This window comes from Gavialis gangeticus, unplaced genomic scaffold (genome assembly GCF_001723915.1).
Source record: "Gavialis gangeticus isolate Ggan-Ray unplaced genomic scaffold, GavGan_comp1, whole genome shotgun sequence".
Taxonomy (NCBI): Eukaryota; Metazoa; Chordata; order Crocodylia; family Gavialidae; genus Gavialis; species Gavialis gangeticus.
The window spans coordinates 31,904,583-31,922,661 of NW_017728995.1; the positions used below are offsets into that span (position 1 = coordinate 31,904,583).

At 49.3% G+C, this 18,079-nt stretch overlaps 1 protein-coding gene across 1 annotated transcript in view; it reads left to right on the top strand.

Moving 5' to 3' along the window:
- LOC109288094 (programmed cell death protein 1-like) overlaps nt 1–12,896 on the top strand; it is a 21,295-nt gene extending 8,399 nt beyond the window's left edge. Inside the window, exons 2-5 of the mRNA XM_019503465.1 lie at nt 4,993–5,325; nt 8,941–9,108; nt 10,020–10,054; nt 11,624–12,896. Of these exons, the coding sequence (XP_019359010.1) occupies nt 4,993–5,325; nt 8,941–9,108; nt 10,020–10,054; nt 11,624–11,839 (752 nt within the window). The 3' untranslated portion in view covers nt 11,840–12,896. The remainder of the gene's footprint in view (nt 1–4,992; nt 5,326–8,940; nt 9,109–10,019; nt 10,055–11,623) is intronic.
- Nucleotides 12,897–18,079: the final 5,183 nt, after the last annotated feature.

Below are 18,079 nucleotides of genomic sequence, written 5' to 3' on the forward strand. Positions count from 1 at the left end.
GGGTTGGGTTGGGTTGGGTTGGGTTGGGGAGGTAGCACTATATTATCCAGGTGAAGAAGAAAATAAAAAAAGTTTCACTTCATTGCAATGTGCTGTAGGAGAGCTCAGAAGAGGACAGAAGCTGAAGGGAAAGGACATGGTGACCTCAGGCCAGGTCCTAGTGGGCAGATCTCCATGCTGCCTTGGAAACACTGGCTGGCAGTCCCAGGGGAGTGGGTAAGGGCTGTCTTTGTGATGTCCTTATCCTTTCGTGATGAAGAGGAGAGTGGTTGCTTGTTCCCTGTGGGTACGGGAGGAAGGATGGGAAGAAATACCAGCCGGGCACTGCATTATACCAGCAGCTATGTGACATTTTACAGGAGGCACTCATTGAAAAAGGCCATTGATCAGGAAACTATTCACAAAGACACCCAGGCATAATTAAAAGAGCATTAGGAGAGTTGGGCCAACTTGACACTGAACACCTGACCCTAATAAAAGTCTGAGTTTCAACAGGTATCAGGGATGCGCAAGAGTTAGTTCCTACCAGCCTCATATACCCAGATGATGGTGACTATTCCTAGCTTGCTGCCTGCTCCCAGGGCTATGTCTTTTCCCTTGTGCTCAAAGAGGCAGGATTCAGGCTTCTAGCTCGGCAACAGCAGAAGATAGCAGGAATAGAAGACATCAGCCTTCCTGGCAGCAAAGCATTTGTGGTTTGGATAATGGGAAGAAGCTTTCTAATTGCAAGTGCAACAAAACTCCAGAACAGGTTACCAGGGGAGCCTGCAAAATCTTCTTCACTGGAGGTTTTTAGGAATAGGCCAGACAAACTCTTCCTCAGGGCAGGGGGTTGGGAGCTGGAATAGAGGATCTTTTCAGGTCCCTTCCAGTCTTGGATTTCTATAAATCTGTGATTTAATGATGATTTGACTCCCCCTCCTATCTGTAGGGGCGGTCTGTCCAGATTTAGACACATTAATCATCCTGTTAATGAGGGGTTTAGCGATGCTTGATGAAGACAACATTTTCTTTGTTAATAATAATCATCCTACTCATTCAAAATGTGCTCCTGCGGAGGAGTAGGATTAACCAGGAGGCTCTTTCTCTCTCTGAGCAAACAGGCATAGCTGTTTATGGCGTGCTGTGCTCTGTACATGTCCTTAGGGATTAGGGCATAGTGATGGCAACGATGACTGTGTCATGGAACAGGACCCTGAAATTATGTGACAGCGAGAAGACAGATTGACTGGATCATGGCTTGAGTTAAGGAAGCCAAGTGACAAATAGACTCCTAATGCATGTAAATCATTAGACAGGCAACAGCAAGTAGCATGTAGGCAGTAATGAGTGGAACAAGAACTACACCAAGGGTTTTTTAGAAACACTCATAAAAAGAAGGTGGGAAGTTATAATTGGCTTATCAAAGGAGGACAGAAAAGAGAAAAGCGGAGTCTAGTTTTAACCACAAAGGAACAGGCTATTTGCACAAAGTACGTGGATGCAAATATAAATGGTAGGAGATCAGAATGTAGCCTACACAGTCGGCCCTCTCAGACACTCGGTCATCTTGCAGGTCATATTGCAGATGCATTGTACTCACCAGAGAGGAGTACAGAGCATGGCCTGACAAAGTTGGCAATATTGCGCCCTAAGAAGTTGGCAAGGAATGAGGGCCACAAGTAGGAGAGATGCATTGACAAAGCCCTGGCTGGGATGATGGAGTTGGGGCTGGTCCTGCTTGGAGCAGGGGGTTGGACTAGATGTGACCTCCTGAGCTCCCTTCCCCCCTCCTTTTTTATGATTTTATGATTACAAAGGCTGGCCAGACACAGTGTGCAGAGGATAGCAGTGAAATATGGGGTTTGCCATTCGTTAATGTTTAAAGCGCTTCCTTGTGGGTTCTTCCTTTCCATGGGGTTGAAAAGATTCAGTTGAAAGTGCAAGGAAAGATGGAGCTCAATTACAATAGAAATGGAGGGAAATAATTCCAGCTGCTTGTGATGGGCTGGGATTTTGTGCAGCAGCATTTTGGCGATTGGAAATTTGGCTCTATGATAAGCCGGGTGAAGCAGGGTGATTCTATAATCCTAAGAAGGGAAGTTTAGGTTAGATATTGGGGGAAAACTTTCTCACTGGGAGGGTAGTAAAGCACTGGAACAGGCTACCCAGAGAGGTGGTGGAGTCTCCATCCTCAGAGGTTTTGAGGACCCGGGTAAACCAAGCCTTGGCTGGGATGATGGAGTTGGGGCTGGTCCTGTTTGGAGCAGGGGGTTGGACTAGATGAGACCTCCTGAGGTCCTTTCCAGCACTCATTTTCTGTGATTCTCTCTTTCTAAGGTGATAACTTTCCAAACACATGTCTAAGTTAGCCCCTCCTTAGTGACCGTGTTCCCCCAGAAATCTTGAACGCTGGAGGGATCGTGGTAATAGGGGGATGTTATTTCAGAAATGTCCAGGATGGGCACAATGAAGAATCAAGATGCTAACCATTGTGAAGATAGTACCATGACAGTCCCCACCCCAGACAGGCTACAGTCTAGTTCAGGACAAGATGCAACAGGTGGATGAGACAGACATGGGAGGTAGGGATGGGAGCAGTAGCACATGGTAGGACAAGGTGTTCAAAAGTGCATGGGAAATGCAGGCACCAACTTGGCACCTGGCAAAGACCTGATCATCGGAGGGAATAAGCAGCATGTTCTAGAGATCAGTTCCCTTGAAGAGGCTTGGATGTGATAGCTTGGGAGACCCCTTCCAGCCCTGTGTTCCTCTGCCTGTAGCAGGGCACCACGGAGCACTTTGCAAGCCCCGTCCATAATGCATATCTGTGTCAAGTCTGTCTGCCTGCCTAACTCTGATACATCACTTGTTTGCACCCTTCAGTGGGGACACAGCAAGGTTGTCACATCACCCACTTCCCATTGTGTTTGACCACATCTTTGCAGCTGAAGTCAGCATTCATTCTGCGAGCTGGAGAAGGGTGCCACAGACCCTGAATCTTGAAGTGAAGGCATCACTCTCTGTGGCTACTATATGGATGGTGTGGCTACAACACAAAAGACTGCAGGGCCAGCTATGGCAAGAAGCACAGCAGGGTGACAGATGAGACACAAGCATCTTATCTGTCCAGTTAGCAGCGTGAGCCACTGCAGGCAGGCAGTGAATGTGATGAGGCTGAGGATGGGCTTGCTACTCCTGCGCACACCCTGTTGTGAATCACCGCTGTGCATTTCACCCGTGTATTGGTTTCACTTGCTGACTCTCAGGAGCAGAGTCAGAGAAATGATGACTAACATATAATAACAATAGTTCCTAATTTTCATACAAGACACAGGCAGGTTGGAAGTTCCTCTGGGGCTAATTGTGGGGAACTGAGAACAGAATTTGACTCGGTACCATATTGAATGGAACAGTTATTACTGATGCCAAAATGCTCTTTGTTTAGCTCAGGGTCTGGCTTTAACCATTCCTTTGATTTCAAGGGAGTTAAGTCACAGAGACTTTGTCTCTTTGTTCAGTACCTCCAGAAGGATACAGCCCCTGCTGCATACAACTTCCAATCCAGGAGGCAGAGACAACAGGTCACGCAGACACCTTTTAATTCAGGCCCAGATTTGTAAAAGTAACTAATGATTTTATATGTCTCACCTGCCACATTCAGGGAACAGGAGCTGTATGGGGCAGTGAGTTCTAGCTCAAGCCAAGGTCCTTGTGATGTTCTTAGGGACAGGCTTGCAAGCACTGAGCTCCTAGAGTTGGGACCAGCTTTTCAGAAGAGCCCAGTTGCTACTCAGTGGGCATGTCTACATGTGCATTTGCGCCAGCTTAAATTTACTGCACAGTAAGTTGGAATAGGCTGGTGTCTACACATGCCAGAATTAAAGCACATTAATGCTGTGTGTGGACTGACTTGGGACTAAAGCTAGTCCCAAGTCAGTCCACACACACACTGTCACTGCACACTAAGGCATCTACACGTGCGTTACGGCGCAGTAACTAATTGAGCGTAAATAGGATATGTGCATGATGCAGGTCTCAAATTTACACTCAAGTTGGCATAAGTCGCTATATTTACTGCGCAGTATGGGCATGCACATGTAGACGTTCACCTGTACTACGCAGCAATTTCAGTTACTGTGCATGTGTAGACACGCCCAATAAGGAGTCTGTTGGTCTCTAAATCTGGAGGGAAGCTGCATCTTTTGTCACTCTCTTAGGCTTTGTGTGGTCCTAGTATTACTAAAAATGTTAGAAAGTTAAGAGGCAAAATGCACAGGCTGTGTAATATCCAAAGGAAGGATTATCCCAGATACCAAAGGTTTTGTCTGTAAGGTCTGGGTGCTGCTGTGCATTTAAGCAGAGTACTCAGACTCCATCCGCTTTTGTGCTTGAATAAAACAATCACCATGAATGAACCCGTGCCAGCCCCTTTAAGCACCACAGGGCTTTACCCACCCTCCCCTGAGGCACAGGCCAGAGATTGGAGGTGGCCTCCTAGGCAGGGCTTCCAAGTGCCGGAGAGCTTTTACAATCTTATCTCCTATGCCTAAAGAAGGGCGCCTTTGCCCAAAAGCTTTCAAATAAAGACTTTTTTTTTTTTGCAAACATCTAGTTGGTCTAATAAAAGATATCGCCTCTAGCACAAATTCTGATTCCTCAGAGCAGGAGACACTGGGATGAGTTGCACTTTCTTTGATCTAACACAGACAGTGTTAACCAGGCTGAAGCACGGTTTGAGTCCATGGGTATATACCACATCCATTGGCCACATCCTTCCATCTGCTTCTAAGAGTGGGTAGGTAATTAAGGCCAAAGCTGTGTCCGCACGCACACTGGTCAAGGGCTGTCTGTGGTCTTCTCTTTTTTATAGCTCCCTATACAATGCAGTCCTTCATTTAAGACTGGGATCTCCAGGACCCTTAGCAAGAGGCCACTGTGAAATGTTCCCATGAGGCAGATCAGTGAGTTGGCTGGTAACTGAGCCCTGTTCTTTTTTTGTCTCTGAAACAGTGACTTTTCATCCACCGGCATTAGTCAGACACGAAGGGGACACCGCCTCCTTCTTCTGCAACATTTCCAGGGGAAACTTCCAAGCATTGGATGATAACTTGAACTGGTACAAAGCAACCAATGGCACCCAATCCCTAAAAATTGCTGGGCTTCAAGGGAATAAGAAAGGCATCAAGACAGCAAAATACCACCTCATCAACCACCCATCTGCGATTGAGATGAAACTTTTGAACCTGCAGAAGAATGACACAGGCTTGTACTTCTGCGGGCTGATAACTTTCTCTCCATCTCACAAAGTGATAGAAAGCAACCGGTCCATGCTCACAGTGACAGGTTTGTTTCAAAGATACGGTCATGAAGTGTCTTGGGTCTCTGGCTGTGGTTACCCTCTACTGAACGGGATCGCAGCTGCAGGGAATTGGCCCTGCGTTGCTAGCAGAGGCTGCAGGCAGGTGTAATTTGAAAAGGGTTTGAAATGGGAAATGGCCTTGCTGCTCTAGAAAATGCATCTGCAGGTTCAATAACTGTTATGCCTGTCCACTCCTATATTGCTAGCTCAAGGTAAGGGTAAACCTGAATGAAACATGTTTAAAGTTACAGCAGTTTAGCTCCATTATACCCATATAGGAGTAGAAAGATCTATGGATTATACTGGGACAGCTAATACCTGGGTAGTATAATGTTGGTATAACTGTTACATCTGTCCACTCTCTAGAGCAGAGGTTGGCAGCCCCCGGAGCATGGCACACAAAGGCATTTTGCTTGGCATGCACACCTCAGGGTGGATGGCGGGGAAGTTGTCGGGGCTGAGCTGCCACGACAAGGATCAGGCCCTTTGTAGCTCTCGCACTGTCCACCCCTGGCATGTCAACATCTTACAAGTGGAGGTTGGGGTGTTTTTGGCCTTCTGCCCCAAAACCTTGCAGACGGCAATTATTTCAGCTGGAAAGAACCACCAATTCAATGAGAGCAATTCATTAACAGCAGCAATTAATGAATTGTTGCTCTTAATAATCAGCTTATTATTCACAAATTGTTGCTCCAACAACCGGCTGGAGGGCCGCTTAACGAGTTTTGGTGAGCTGTGAGGGCTGCGCACGTGAAATCTTTCGGAAGATATCATTTGAACAAATCAGAGATAAAAGAAACAAATCGTGTACTAAACATCAAACATCTACCCTAGCATATTTTAATTTTCTTTCCAAAAAGAAGGTTGGTCTTTATTTATGCTTTTTTTGAGTCATGCGTATAGAGGCATTTGCATGATAGCTCAAAATAAAATCTCTCCCACCGCCTGGAGTGGCATGGCAGGGGCAGGAGGGGGAGGACTCGCTGGAGGCAGGGGGAACTGAGTGGTACCTGGGCGTCTGCACCGGGAGCAGCCCCACTGGGAAGCTGTGTGCACTGGTTGGGGCTGGGACCAGTGGGCACAGGCTGCCCTGGGTGGGATCAGGAGCGGGCCTGGTTTGGCCTTATGCGTAGCGCTGCTGGGGCAGCCGCGGGACAGATGCATTCAATTGGCAGGCACCTGCCTGCAGACTGGACCCAATCAGTTGGTCGGCCGGATACAGGCTGCGGGCTCTATTTTGCCCACCCCTGCTGTAGAGATTTTCCCTGAGCTTGAGGGGTAGGGACTTGTGTGTTTGGAGGGGCAGAATCTGAGGTCTGTCCATGCCGCTGTTTCCGTAGCATTTCGAGGGTCTGTGGTGCCCATGCAGTGAATCTAAAGCTGTGATTCTCAACCAGGGTGCCACAGCACCTTGAGATCCTTTCAAGGGTGTCATGGGCTGCCCCACATTGTGAGCGCTGCTAGGTTTACGAGCTTGATTCATGAGATAAACCCAGAGATCTCAAATAGAAATCCATAGGGGTGGTCTTTCTGAGTTCTTTGCAACAGAAAAGATGCCCTACTATTTTTCTGTAGTCCAAGAGTGAGTAAAAACAAAGAGCTGCCATCATCTGAGGGGGGCGTGGAGTCTAGAAAAGGCTGAGGACCACTGATCTAAAGACTCATTACAGGGTTGTCGGCATGTGCTATATTCCCCATTTATTTCATGTCTTAATACCATACGAAGCCTGCTTAGCATGTGTGCTGCTAAGACTGGTGACAATTTTTGGCTGGAGAATGCATTTCCACTCATGCCAGTCGAAACCTTAGCTCTCTGGTCTTCAGACTACATGCCAACCCTCGTTTTCCCAACCAACTATTTATTATAGCCTAGCACCCAAAGACTCCAGCCTGGGATGATGGCACTTTGGGGTTAGATTCTGTGATATGTGCTTTCTCATCCAAGGCAAAAACAGTAAGTAGCTCTGCTTTGAAGTGCAGTCATGCTCAAGGGAAGCTTAGACATTTGCAACTCTATTTCCAGGAGGCGAACTTAATTAAGATCAGAAATAGGTGCTGGGGCAGGTTCTTGCATGTTCACCTCGTGAAGTGAAAGCACGTTTGTGGGTGCTTTCACTCCAGCGACTGAAACGTTGGCATGTGTCAAGTACCATCTGCATGAGTAGGCTCCTATGTATGTATACATCTATATTTACATGTATATAAGTAGATCACGGTAATCCAGCAGCCCACCATGGATATTTTGTTATGTTACTTTCCCAGCACAGCCAATTATCTGCAGCAGCTGGAATAAACCCTTGATCACCGCTGTGTGCCTCCTAACACACTGTGGCTGTTAACCAGCACTGTAAGATCTATCCCTTGATTTTTCTCCTTTGTGTTACAATGGGCTTGTGTTCAATCCCTGATCCCAACCTGTGCTACAGCAGCTGTGAAACTGACGTTATGAAACTGACATTGTGCAACTGACAGGGTGAAATTTACATGATGAAGAAACCAGCTCAGCCCCAGAGGAAAATGCCTGAAGAGCTCGATGCTATGGGCCAGATGGCCCAATAGTGGAGTGTGCAATACATTTCTTTTACAACCAAATGACATTTTTCCCACAAAATCACTTTTTCCTTTTTGGGGGCATTTTTTGCTACAGTCCCAACATGTGAATATCTGTTGGCTTTTTCATGCTTTCCAGGGAAGGTTTGTATCAAAGATGTTATAGAAACTGTTACTGATGTGTTTCTTGACATGTTTTGTTTGCCATACATGGGGGATTTTTTTGGTGCTCTGAAAATACGGTGTTCAGAAAATAAGGGTGGGAGCAGGGGGTTCACTGGTTCAGTTTGGAAAAACTGCAGAATTTTTTTTCCCCCAAAAAGGTTCATTGGGTGCCCTGAGAAACAGAAACATTTTCAACATTTCTATTTTCAGCTGAATCCTTAAAAAAAAAATGTCCACCAGCAATACATGGCTGATGATTGGCAGTGAGACATGGTCCTGACAGCCTGCTATTTAGAAACAGGTGATAGAGGTAGCCTGTATCTCAAGGGGGCATGTTTGATTCAAAGGCTTTAGGTGTTTTTCCTACCTGAATAGGACTATTGGTTTTTATATGTAAGTGGCCACTAGTTTTTGCATTGCAAATAGAATGGAGGGAATTAGCTCATTTTAGGTAAAAAGGGGTGGGTTTTTTTTCCTTTCCCTTGCCTGTCTTTTGTTCAAATGAAACAGGAGACTGAACAATAGGAGAGGGTTGGACTGAGTGGGTGGCATGGTGGAGATAGAAATCGGAAGATTTCATCAAGAGCACTGTGATGTGTCACCCCCGTTCCAGCTCTCGCAAGCCGTGGGTGAAGTCCACCTCCACCCAAATGGCTGGCCCAAGTCAGAAACACCTCCTGCCATGGGCTGGAGTTCATTGGGATTTGGGTTCCCCTCAATGCCTTTAAAATTTGCAGCCAAAGGGCCCACGAGAGACTGAAGTGATGTCAAGGTCTTGCTCTCTGCCTAGCACCTGGGAAGGTGACCTGAATGCCTTTATATTTATACAGAGACTTGACAGCATCTTTTATAGTCTAATCCTTTCCTGTATTGACTGATTTCAGAAGCTGTGATGGATGGGAACACCACAGACATTCCTGATGAGATCCTGAGCGAACCCTACCCCGGGGATCTGTATAAAGTTCTGCTCATTGTTGGCCTGATTGTCACCACCTTGGCCCTGCTGCTTCTCTTCAGCTACCTGCTGTTCCTCATCACGCACAGGCGAGGAAGTACGTTGAGGCAGGGTGGATAGGGCAGTGGACACCTGCTGCCTTCTCCCTCTTTGCAGCCAAAGCCAGCTCAGCCTTTGGCCTGGGGAGATGGTTGAAGTAGGTGTCAGAGATGGCCACGAGGGCAGATATGTGCATTTATTGCCGTGTTGTCTCAGAACAGGTCCTGGCTGTTCAGCCTGCCTGAGGCCAAGGCTGCCCGGCTCCTCTGGCCCACCTTGCCCAGTCCCTACTCAGTGTGGACCCATACCCCTGTGGCCGACAAGCCAAGCTATCCGGCCTGGGTCATATTTGCTTGACCTTTTTGTGGGTTTATCAAGCAGTCTCTCCTTTAGATGGGGAGAATATTAGCTGCTGCACTGAGGTGCATGTAGCCCAAAAAAGGTGCTGCTAGTGCCAAGTGGATTTCAGCCTGCCATTTCCAGCAGCCCTCTTGGAAGCGGGCACTTCCACCCCATGCTGGGATCATCCAGGCTCTCCAATACCCCAGGGATGCTTGTGATATTAGGACCTGAATAAAGGAGAATAGGGTCTAGGTCTCTTGCCATGAAAGGACCTTGAGGGTTGAAAAACACATCAATTTTCTCCCCATCGTGGGCCTTCATTCTGCTGGGTTGAAGGGCTGAATTCACTCAGGTCTCCTATGGCAGGGGTGACCCTGCATCCCATGCTTCCTCGAATAAAATTTCTTTGCCCAAAGTGGGGAGTCTTTATAGCTCTGCATATATTGGCACAGCCCACAGCATGATCTCAGGAAATGCTCTGGGGGGTGGGGGGTGCTGAGTGGTTCTAGCGCTATTCTCGGGTTTGCAGGGAGCTGTCGGGCTAAGGCGGGTGACCCTGCTAGCTGCTGTGCTGTTTGCTCTATCTTGCCATGTGCGTGTGTACTAACCAAATGTGTTGCTTTGCAGAAGAGCCAAAACCACAGAGTGGAAATGCACTGAAGGTAAGCTTCCCGTCACTCGCCCTGGGCTGCACACCCCTGGGATGTCACCAGGGGAAAAAGCATCTCCACCACAGTCATGGCAGTCAGCAGAGCTCTGCAAGTTCATGGCTTCTCACCCATAACTGGAAAAAAGACCAGGACCTGGGCAGCCTGGCACTTGGGGCCAAATGTACTGGCAAGCTAGACCCAGACAAACTGAAAGATGCTAAGATGCAGAAAAAGCACCTTGTGTTGCAGCTATGCCATTGTGACTGTTCCTGCTGTTAATGCAATGTAATATTTTCACTGGATATTTATATGGTATCTTGTGAGCCAAAGTATCCCTTTCTCTATAAGCCTTGCAGCAAATGCTTCTCTGAGATGGAAAATTGTCAGTCTAACCAGGTTGTTGGTTGTAGCCGCGTTGGTCTAAGGACATAGGCAGGCAAGGTTCTTTGGGTAGATGTGATATCTTTTATTACACCAACTACATATCTGGAAAAAATGTCTTTGCAAGCTTTCAGGCCCAAACACCCTTTGCCAAGCATAGGGAGACTCTGCTGGTGTTATGTGTTCTCCAAAAAAGAAGCTAATTTACAACAAACAGATCTGTGAAAATGCAAATGAGTGGAGGTTAGGAAGGCAATGGGCAGAGATAGGAGGGAGGGAAATGTGTGCACAGTTTAACAGTGCATGAATATAATTATCTGAGAAGGAATTTGGCCAGGACAGCTGGATCAATGTCCCAGCTTTGGACAGAAGCATCATGGGACCATGCACCTTGGTTGCATATTGTATGAGAACATCCTAATGTCATGCTATGTCCTAGTGCCACACTGGGGCAAACGCTCACTTGGAGGGAACAGGGCTCCCTGCAACATCCCTAACAGCTCCCAGTTATCCGATGGAGGTCTCCCCTCCAGTTACTGGCCAGATCTGCTGCTCTGAGAGCTCCTGGGAGCAGAGCACGAGATCCTTTGGCTGCAGCCTTCCTGACTTGGTAGAGCTGGGTTGCTCTTGAAGGATGCTTTTTCAGGAGGAGACTAAAGATGCTCAGTCAGTTCATCAAAGCAAAGGGTAAGAAGTGAACCTGATCTCAGTCTGGCAGTCCCAGGCATTGGGGAAGAGATTTCTGACAGTATTTGGCTCTTCAGACTACCAGCAAAAGGCCTAACAAGATCCTTTGGCTGGAAGGTGAAACCAGACAAACTCAGACTCGAAATAGGGCACGCATTTTTTTAAGTGAAGGCAACGAGAGGCTTGCGATGGGTTGTCCCAGGCTTGTCCAAGGGTTGCAATGGGTTGTCCATCTCTTGCCAGCTCAAAGTATCAATAAGATGCTTTTTGAAAAGAAGTCCTCTAGCTTGCACAGACAGTTGGGGCTTGATACAGGAATTACTGGCTGTGGTTCTTGGGTCTGTTAAATGGGAGGTGAGACTGGAGGATTATAGTGGTCCCTTCTGATCTGAGCGCCAATACATTTCTGGATGTGTGTGTGTGTGTGGGTGTGGTGGGGTGGGGCACTTGCAAGACCTAATCACACATGGACGTGACTTAGTCAAAGTGGTTCCTCCTCCTGTTTTGCTGCAGGGAGACAAGACCGTGGTGGTGACTGAGTCCACCGTGGATTACGGGGTGTTAGAGTTTCAGAGGGACGAGAAACCGCTGGCCCCTGGGGAGACGGCCCAGCACGACCAGACAGAATATGCCACCATCGTCTTCCCTGAGGAGAAGCCCATAACCCCGGAGCGGGGGAAGAGAAACCAGCACCAGAGGAACTGCCAGACCCACCTACAGCCCTGCTGACTGGTCGGGAGTCCATCCAGCTTTTTTCTTCCATTGCACCTTATCTCTACATCCTCCTCAGAGGCTTTTGGACAGCAAGGCCTGGTGGTCCTGGTCGCACTATTTGTACACGTGGTGTGCTAGAAGTGTGCCAGATCTTGGCACACCTTCTTCCACTGAGGGTAGTGACTGGGGCTTTTTTCTGGCCCTCCAGGTATCATCCAGTTCCTAAACGCCTTCGGCAGATCATAGACAGTTGTTCGCTGCTAGTGAAAACATGCAGTTGGAACTGGATGAATGGCCTGGGAGGAAGGAGGTTAGAGCCACGGATTCCCCATCCTTGGTTTCTTGCACTGCCTGGCTGCGTGATGGGATCATCCGAGGAGGTGGGGAGGGAAGGTAGAGTCATATATTGGAAGTTACCTCATTTGGGCAGTGGTGTTGGGCTCTGTAAAGAGCCTTGGCGCCCCCCCCCCCCATGTATTAGCTTGGTGATGGCCAAGCTGGATCTGAAGGATGGGGGAAGGTAATGCAGTGGAGGGTGGAGACATGAGCCAACCCCTGCCTTATTCACCATCTTGCAGGTCCCTGGGCTTGGAGGTGAGCAGATTAAGCAGCTGAGCCCCTCTGGCTATTCCAGACAGTCCCAGCTCCCCACACACTTCTGATGTGCCTCCGTTTGTCCCCACCCATGGCTCTGACAATGCCCTTCCATCCAGCCTAGCCTCCGGTCCCCCCTGCCACCATATGCCATCCCCTGGTTCCTGCCCATCAGGCCAAACTGCGCACACACTTCCCCCTTTCAAACTCCCCGTTGGGTTTGAACCTACTAAGAAATCACAACTTTGGGAGAAACCTGCAAATTCATGCTGATGGGTGCAGTACAAAACCAGCTGCAACACTGAGATGCTCTCCTGTCCCCCACAGAAAATCCACCCAGCTGAAATCAGTCCGGTTAGCTGGATGCAGTGGGCAGGAGAAGACAGTGCTTTCTGTGTACTGTATCATGCTGGGGGCTTTTCTGAGCACTGTGTGAAAAGCTCTCTTGTATATAAATGTTTATTTAAATAGACAAATAAGAAACATGCTGTGACGATGGCTTTTTCCCCCCCCTTCCCCTCTGTAAATTCCTACTTGCATTTGAGGTTTTAAACTTTCTAGCATGATTGAATGTCTGGTAGGAGCCTGTCCCAATCAAGCCAGGCACTGGCAGAGGAGAGAACAAATATCTTGCTCTTCTAGGAGGCACCAAGACTGCAAAACTCTTATTTACCTTAATATGATTTTCAAATGCATGCAGGCATTGGTGTGGAAAGGGAGGCATTGAATGCCACTTTGCTAGTTCACGCCAGGCCTGCAACTTGGAAGTTATTGTGGTCCACAGTGCCCCACAATTATCAGGGTCCATTGTGCCCTGATCTCTCATGGTATCTAGGACAATTCATTCACACAGAGAGCAGCATGCTTTGCCATCTTTAGACCACGTCTTGCATTTCAGGGATGAAAAATGGGTGCTTGCCCAGGACCGTTGATATTTTAACCCTGCCTAAGTTCTGGGTATCTTTGTTGTGTTTATTCCCCTGCTTATTTTAAAGGCTGGATGTTGCAAGCCAGATCCAATCTGACCCTGGATCCAGTGCCACAGCCCAGGTCTGACCCTGATCCAATACGCCAGATCCAATCTGACCCCGGATCCAATGCCACAGCCCAGACTTGACCCTGGATCCAATACACCAGGTCCAATCTGACCCCGGATCCAATGCCACAGCCCAGACCTGATCCTGGATCCAATGCCACAGCCCAGATCTGACCCTGATCCAATGCCACAGCCCAGATCTGAGCCTGATCCAATACGCCAGGTCCAATCTGACCCCGGCTCCAATGCCACAGCACAGATCTGAGCCTGATCCAATACGCCAGGTCCAATCTGACCCCGGATCCAATGCCACAGCCCAGGCCTGTTGGGAGGGCTCTGCTCAGGTCCAAACCCGATGCCTTGGGCCTCACTTTTCAAGCTAACTTTTCCTTTCAGAAGCAACTTAAACTGAATTAAACTGCGCCTGCGTTGCACAGAAACCAAAACCGAAAGGAGACAGAAACGCCTGAGAGCTTGAGACCGCTCTGAGCTTGGAGCAGCAGCGAAGGGCTTGGAAACAGATAGCAAGATATCTGCTCCGTAGGAAAAGCGTGGTTGTGACTAATATGCCCCGCAGAGGTAATACCCTCCACGGCAGGTTTTTTCTTTGTTTTTTTTGCTTGCCTCAAAGTTTAGCGAAACGTCAAACACTTTCATAAAACAATTCCTGCATGGGGCCTGCAACCTCAGCATTGCTTTACTCATGTGAAGAGCCTTTCCGTGGTGGGAACAGCTTCTGCAGAATCAGGTCAGTAGGGCTCGTAGCACGAACCAAACTTCAGAGACTCCAAAAACTTTGTAAGGGGCAGGCTGCGTACGAGGAATCAGAATGAAAGAGCCCAGATAAGAATCTGCCACTTGCTTCTACTAGCCGGCCCAGACGATATTTGCCTACCGCATCAGAAAAGGCGAGCTCGGGAGGCAGCGGTGGGGAGATAGTGCTGGGGCGAAGTGGGAACTCAGTCAGCAGTTTTGTTTCTCGCTTTCCCGTAAGATACCGGCAGCCCTGCCTCTGGCTCACTTTTTCCACCCTGCCTCAGTGGCAGAATTAAAAAAAAGGTATCGGCGCTATTAGGTGTCGCTGGCTGCCTGGTCGCAGGTCGTGTGCTGCGGTTAGCTGAGCGCGTGCTCGGCTCGGGGCACAGACCGTGCAGGCACCTTGTTTACGCCTCAACCTGCGGAGGAAAAAGCAGCCTGAGCAGCAGGCCTGTTGGCTGCAGGGTGCAGGGCTGGTGCCGGGATCAAGCATCCGGGTGGCCGGTGGAGGTCTGAGCCCAACTTTGGGCACAGGGTCACGCTCCAGCGTGGTGGGCACGGGGTCATGCTTCTTGCCCGCCTGAAGAAACCCCATGTAGGACAGCAGTAGCAGGCTTTTATCCTCTTGCCAGGCAAGCTGCTAACCTGGGACAGGGCACATGGAGCAGAGGACTACTTGCCCAGTCAGGATGGTGTAAAAGTATTGGGGAGACTGAGTCTGGCAGCACTTTGTACTGTTTGGAGCAGCTTTCCCTCCCTCCAGTGTCTCCTATGGCATTGGAAATGTTGGGGAGACAGGGCTGGACTCAGGCATGGGCAAACCAGACGGCCACCCAGGGGGCCCAAAAATGGTAATTTGTATTATCATCATTATCTCTGATGAAGGTGGGCCTGATATTAAAAGTTGGCCTGGGGCCATCAGGAGTCTAGGTATGGTGCTGCAGGGAGATGACAGTCTCCTCACTACTCCCCACCCGCAAAACCTTCCCTCCATCACACCAGCCAGACGCTGCTCAGGACATAGCCCTTCCCGGTGCACCGTGTTCTCCTAGTGAAAGGACTCGCACATCCAGGGACTCAAAGCAGAGGACCAGAGCCAGCACTGCTGGAAAGGCAGAGCAGTGTGTGCAGCCACACAGCACATTTGATCCGGAGCAAACTGACTTTACTCTGTAGTAAGCAGAGCAGTGCACACACCCCTACGTCATTTGAAGTCACTCCCCTCTGGGGTAAAGTTCCCTCCCGGTAAGTGAGGACTAGCTACACACCAGGGTAAGTTATACCGATGCAGCAGTTGTGTGCCTGTGGCCCTAAATCCATTTCATTGCAGGGTAGCACCCATCTCGGTGCAAACCAGGTCCCCTGACACCGAACAGCCAGGCGTTATGATAGCGCCTACTGCAGACATTCAGCCTGGCAGAGCTGGCCCCATCATGGCTCCTCGCTACAGACTAGAGTTACTACAGTGTGCAAGCCAGGCTAAGTTACTCCAGAGTAATCGTGATGTGTGTTCTCACTTGTCATCTTCATGCCTTTGGGAGGAAGGTGTCAGCAGATGATACGTACTTGAGGGGTACTGCTGAGAAAGACCCATTGCTGCCTAGTCCAGAGAGGTGCCATTCAGGAGGGCACCCCCAGGACCTCTGGAGGAAGGGGCAGAGGAGGGCTCATCCCATCAGCTCCCTTGGGCTAACATGGCTCTGTACTCAGCACAGGCCGCATCCTGACCCTGCCCTCACCTGGCTCTGCCAAAACTTGAGCCTGGCATGGCAGTGCTGTGAGCTGGAGAGCTCTGCTCAGCCCCTGTGTGTGTGTATATGTGTATATGGGTGTGTGCGCTTGTATTTGCATGCAGGGGTACATATATTTGTATGCATATGTATGTATGGGAGTATGTGCTTGTATGTGCATGTGTGGCATACATATGTTTGTAGGAATGTGTGTATATGGGGTGTGTCCTTGTACGCACATATGTTGTACATATGTTTGTATGCTTTGATGTGTATGGAGTGTGTACTTGTATGCACAAATGTGGTGTACATATGTTTGTATGCATATGTGTGCACAGGGGTGAGTACTCGTACACGCATGGGTGGCTTACATATGTTTGTAGGCATATGTGTGTATGGGGGTGTGTACTTGTACACACATGTGGTATACAATCATATGTTTGTATGCTTACGTGTGTATGGTGGGTGTGTACTTGTAAGTACATGTGCGGTGTACATATGTTTGTGTGCATATGTGTGTACAGGGGTGCATACTTGTATGTGCATGTGCGGCATACATATGTTTGTAGGCATATGTGTGTATGGGGGTGTGTGCTTGTATGTGCATGTGGTATATATATACTTATATGCTTAGGTGTGTACAGGGGTGTGTACTTGTATGCACACGTTTGTATGCATATGTGAGTACGCTTGTAGGTGCATGTGTGTCTTTCTGGCCACGCGCTATAGCCAGAGTTGGGCTCCTGTGACTGTGGAGGGAGAAAAAAGAGGAGGTGGCCGGGACAGCCGGGCTGTGCTGAGGATTGCGGGGCCGGGGGGTTATTTGCTCAGGGGGTAGGTCAGGCCCCGCTGTTTGTGTGCTAGGAGTGCACGCTCCAGCGTGTTATTTTAGGCAGTTCCGGTTTCACCTCACCTGAAACCAAGAGCCTGCAAGGTAGGCAGTCCTGCCCGGCTCAGTCATCTTGACATTTTCCACGCTGGCCTCTCTCGGGCAGGCTGCTGTTTGCTCGCCAACACCCCAGTCGCAAATGGCTCCGTCAGCAGCAAGCTCCACCCAAACCCTCTCATCAGAGAGCCCCTCACTGCAGCCTGTTTGGGGGGCTGGGGCAGGCCCCCTAGATTGGCAGGTGTCCTAGGGACAAGGCACTGGGGAGCTCTGCCTCCTCTGCACAGACCTCTGACTCCTCTCCTCACTCCCCATCTACTGCTCGTGTTGGTCCAGTGCTCAGCAATCCCACAGAGCATCAATCCTGGCCTGAAATCCAGTCCTAAGGTCCCCTGCACACAGCCCTGACGATGACCTTCGGTTCTGCACCACAATCCCCTCTGCCTGGCACTGCCAGCTGTAGTGACTGGAGGGGTCTGAGGCAGAAAGCCACCTTGGTTTCTGCCCAAAAATCTCTGCCCTGTGACACTGTGATTTAAATCTCTGTGCTGTGACCATCCCACCACTGCCACCACGTGTGGCGGGTGCAGAGATCCCACCTCAGGAACACAGCTGGGTATTCGTATCCCTCCGCTGTTTCCACCATGTGAGGCGGGCCAGTAGGGGGCGCTCCTGTGTCGAGCTGCCCACCTCCCTGCGCCAGACCACCTTCCAGGCTCTGAATGCCTCCCTAGGGCGCCTTATGTCCGGCCAACCCCTCCCCTGGAGCACACTCGCTAGTCTGGGGGTAACGTGCCGCCACCACCCCAAGAGTGGACTGTCTCGGCCCTGTATCCTCAGGGAAACACAGGCCTAATAGTCCTACGGGTACTGGACCCAGTACAGGCACTTGGGGTACTTCCCCAAGTCTGGGGGCAAAAAGTAAAGTCTCCCTTAGTCCACAGACCTAAGGGGTCTCTTAGGCATAATTTAGACCCACCCCTCAATAAGTCTCCCACACCAGTCAAAAAGGAGAACTTTATTGATTACAGGGGGTAGGGTAAACTAGGGTACAGGATAGAGCAATATCTAGAAATCCTAAAGAGCAAACAGTCTGGCTGTGGTAGCCTTTTGATTACGCATCTGTGATACTTCCAGCTAAATATCTAATCAGATTGAGTAGCTTACTCACAAGCATCTTCCAAAGGCAGGTGAAGTTTCCCTTTGGAGGCAGGCGGTTCCTAGCTCGTGAGTTTGGGGGGAGAGAGCCAGTT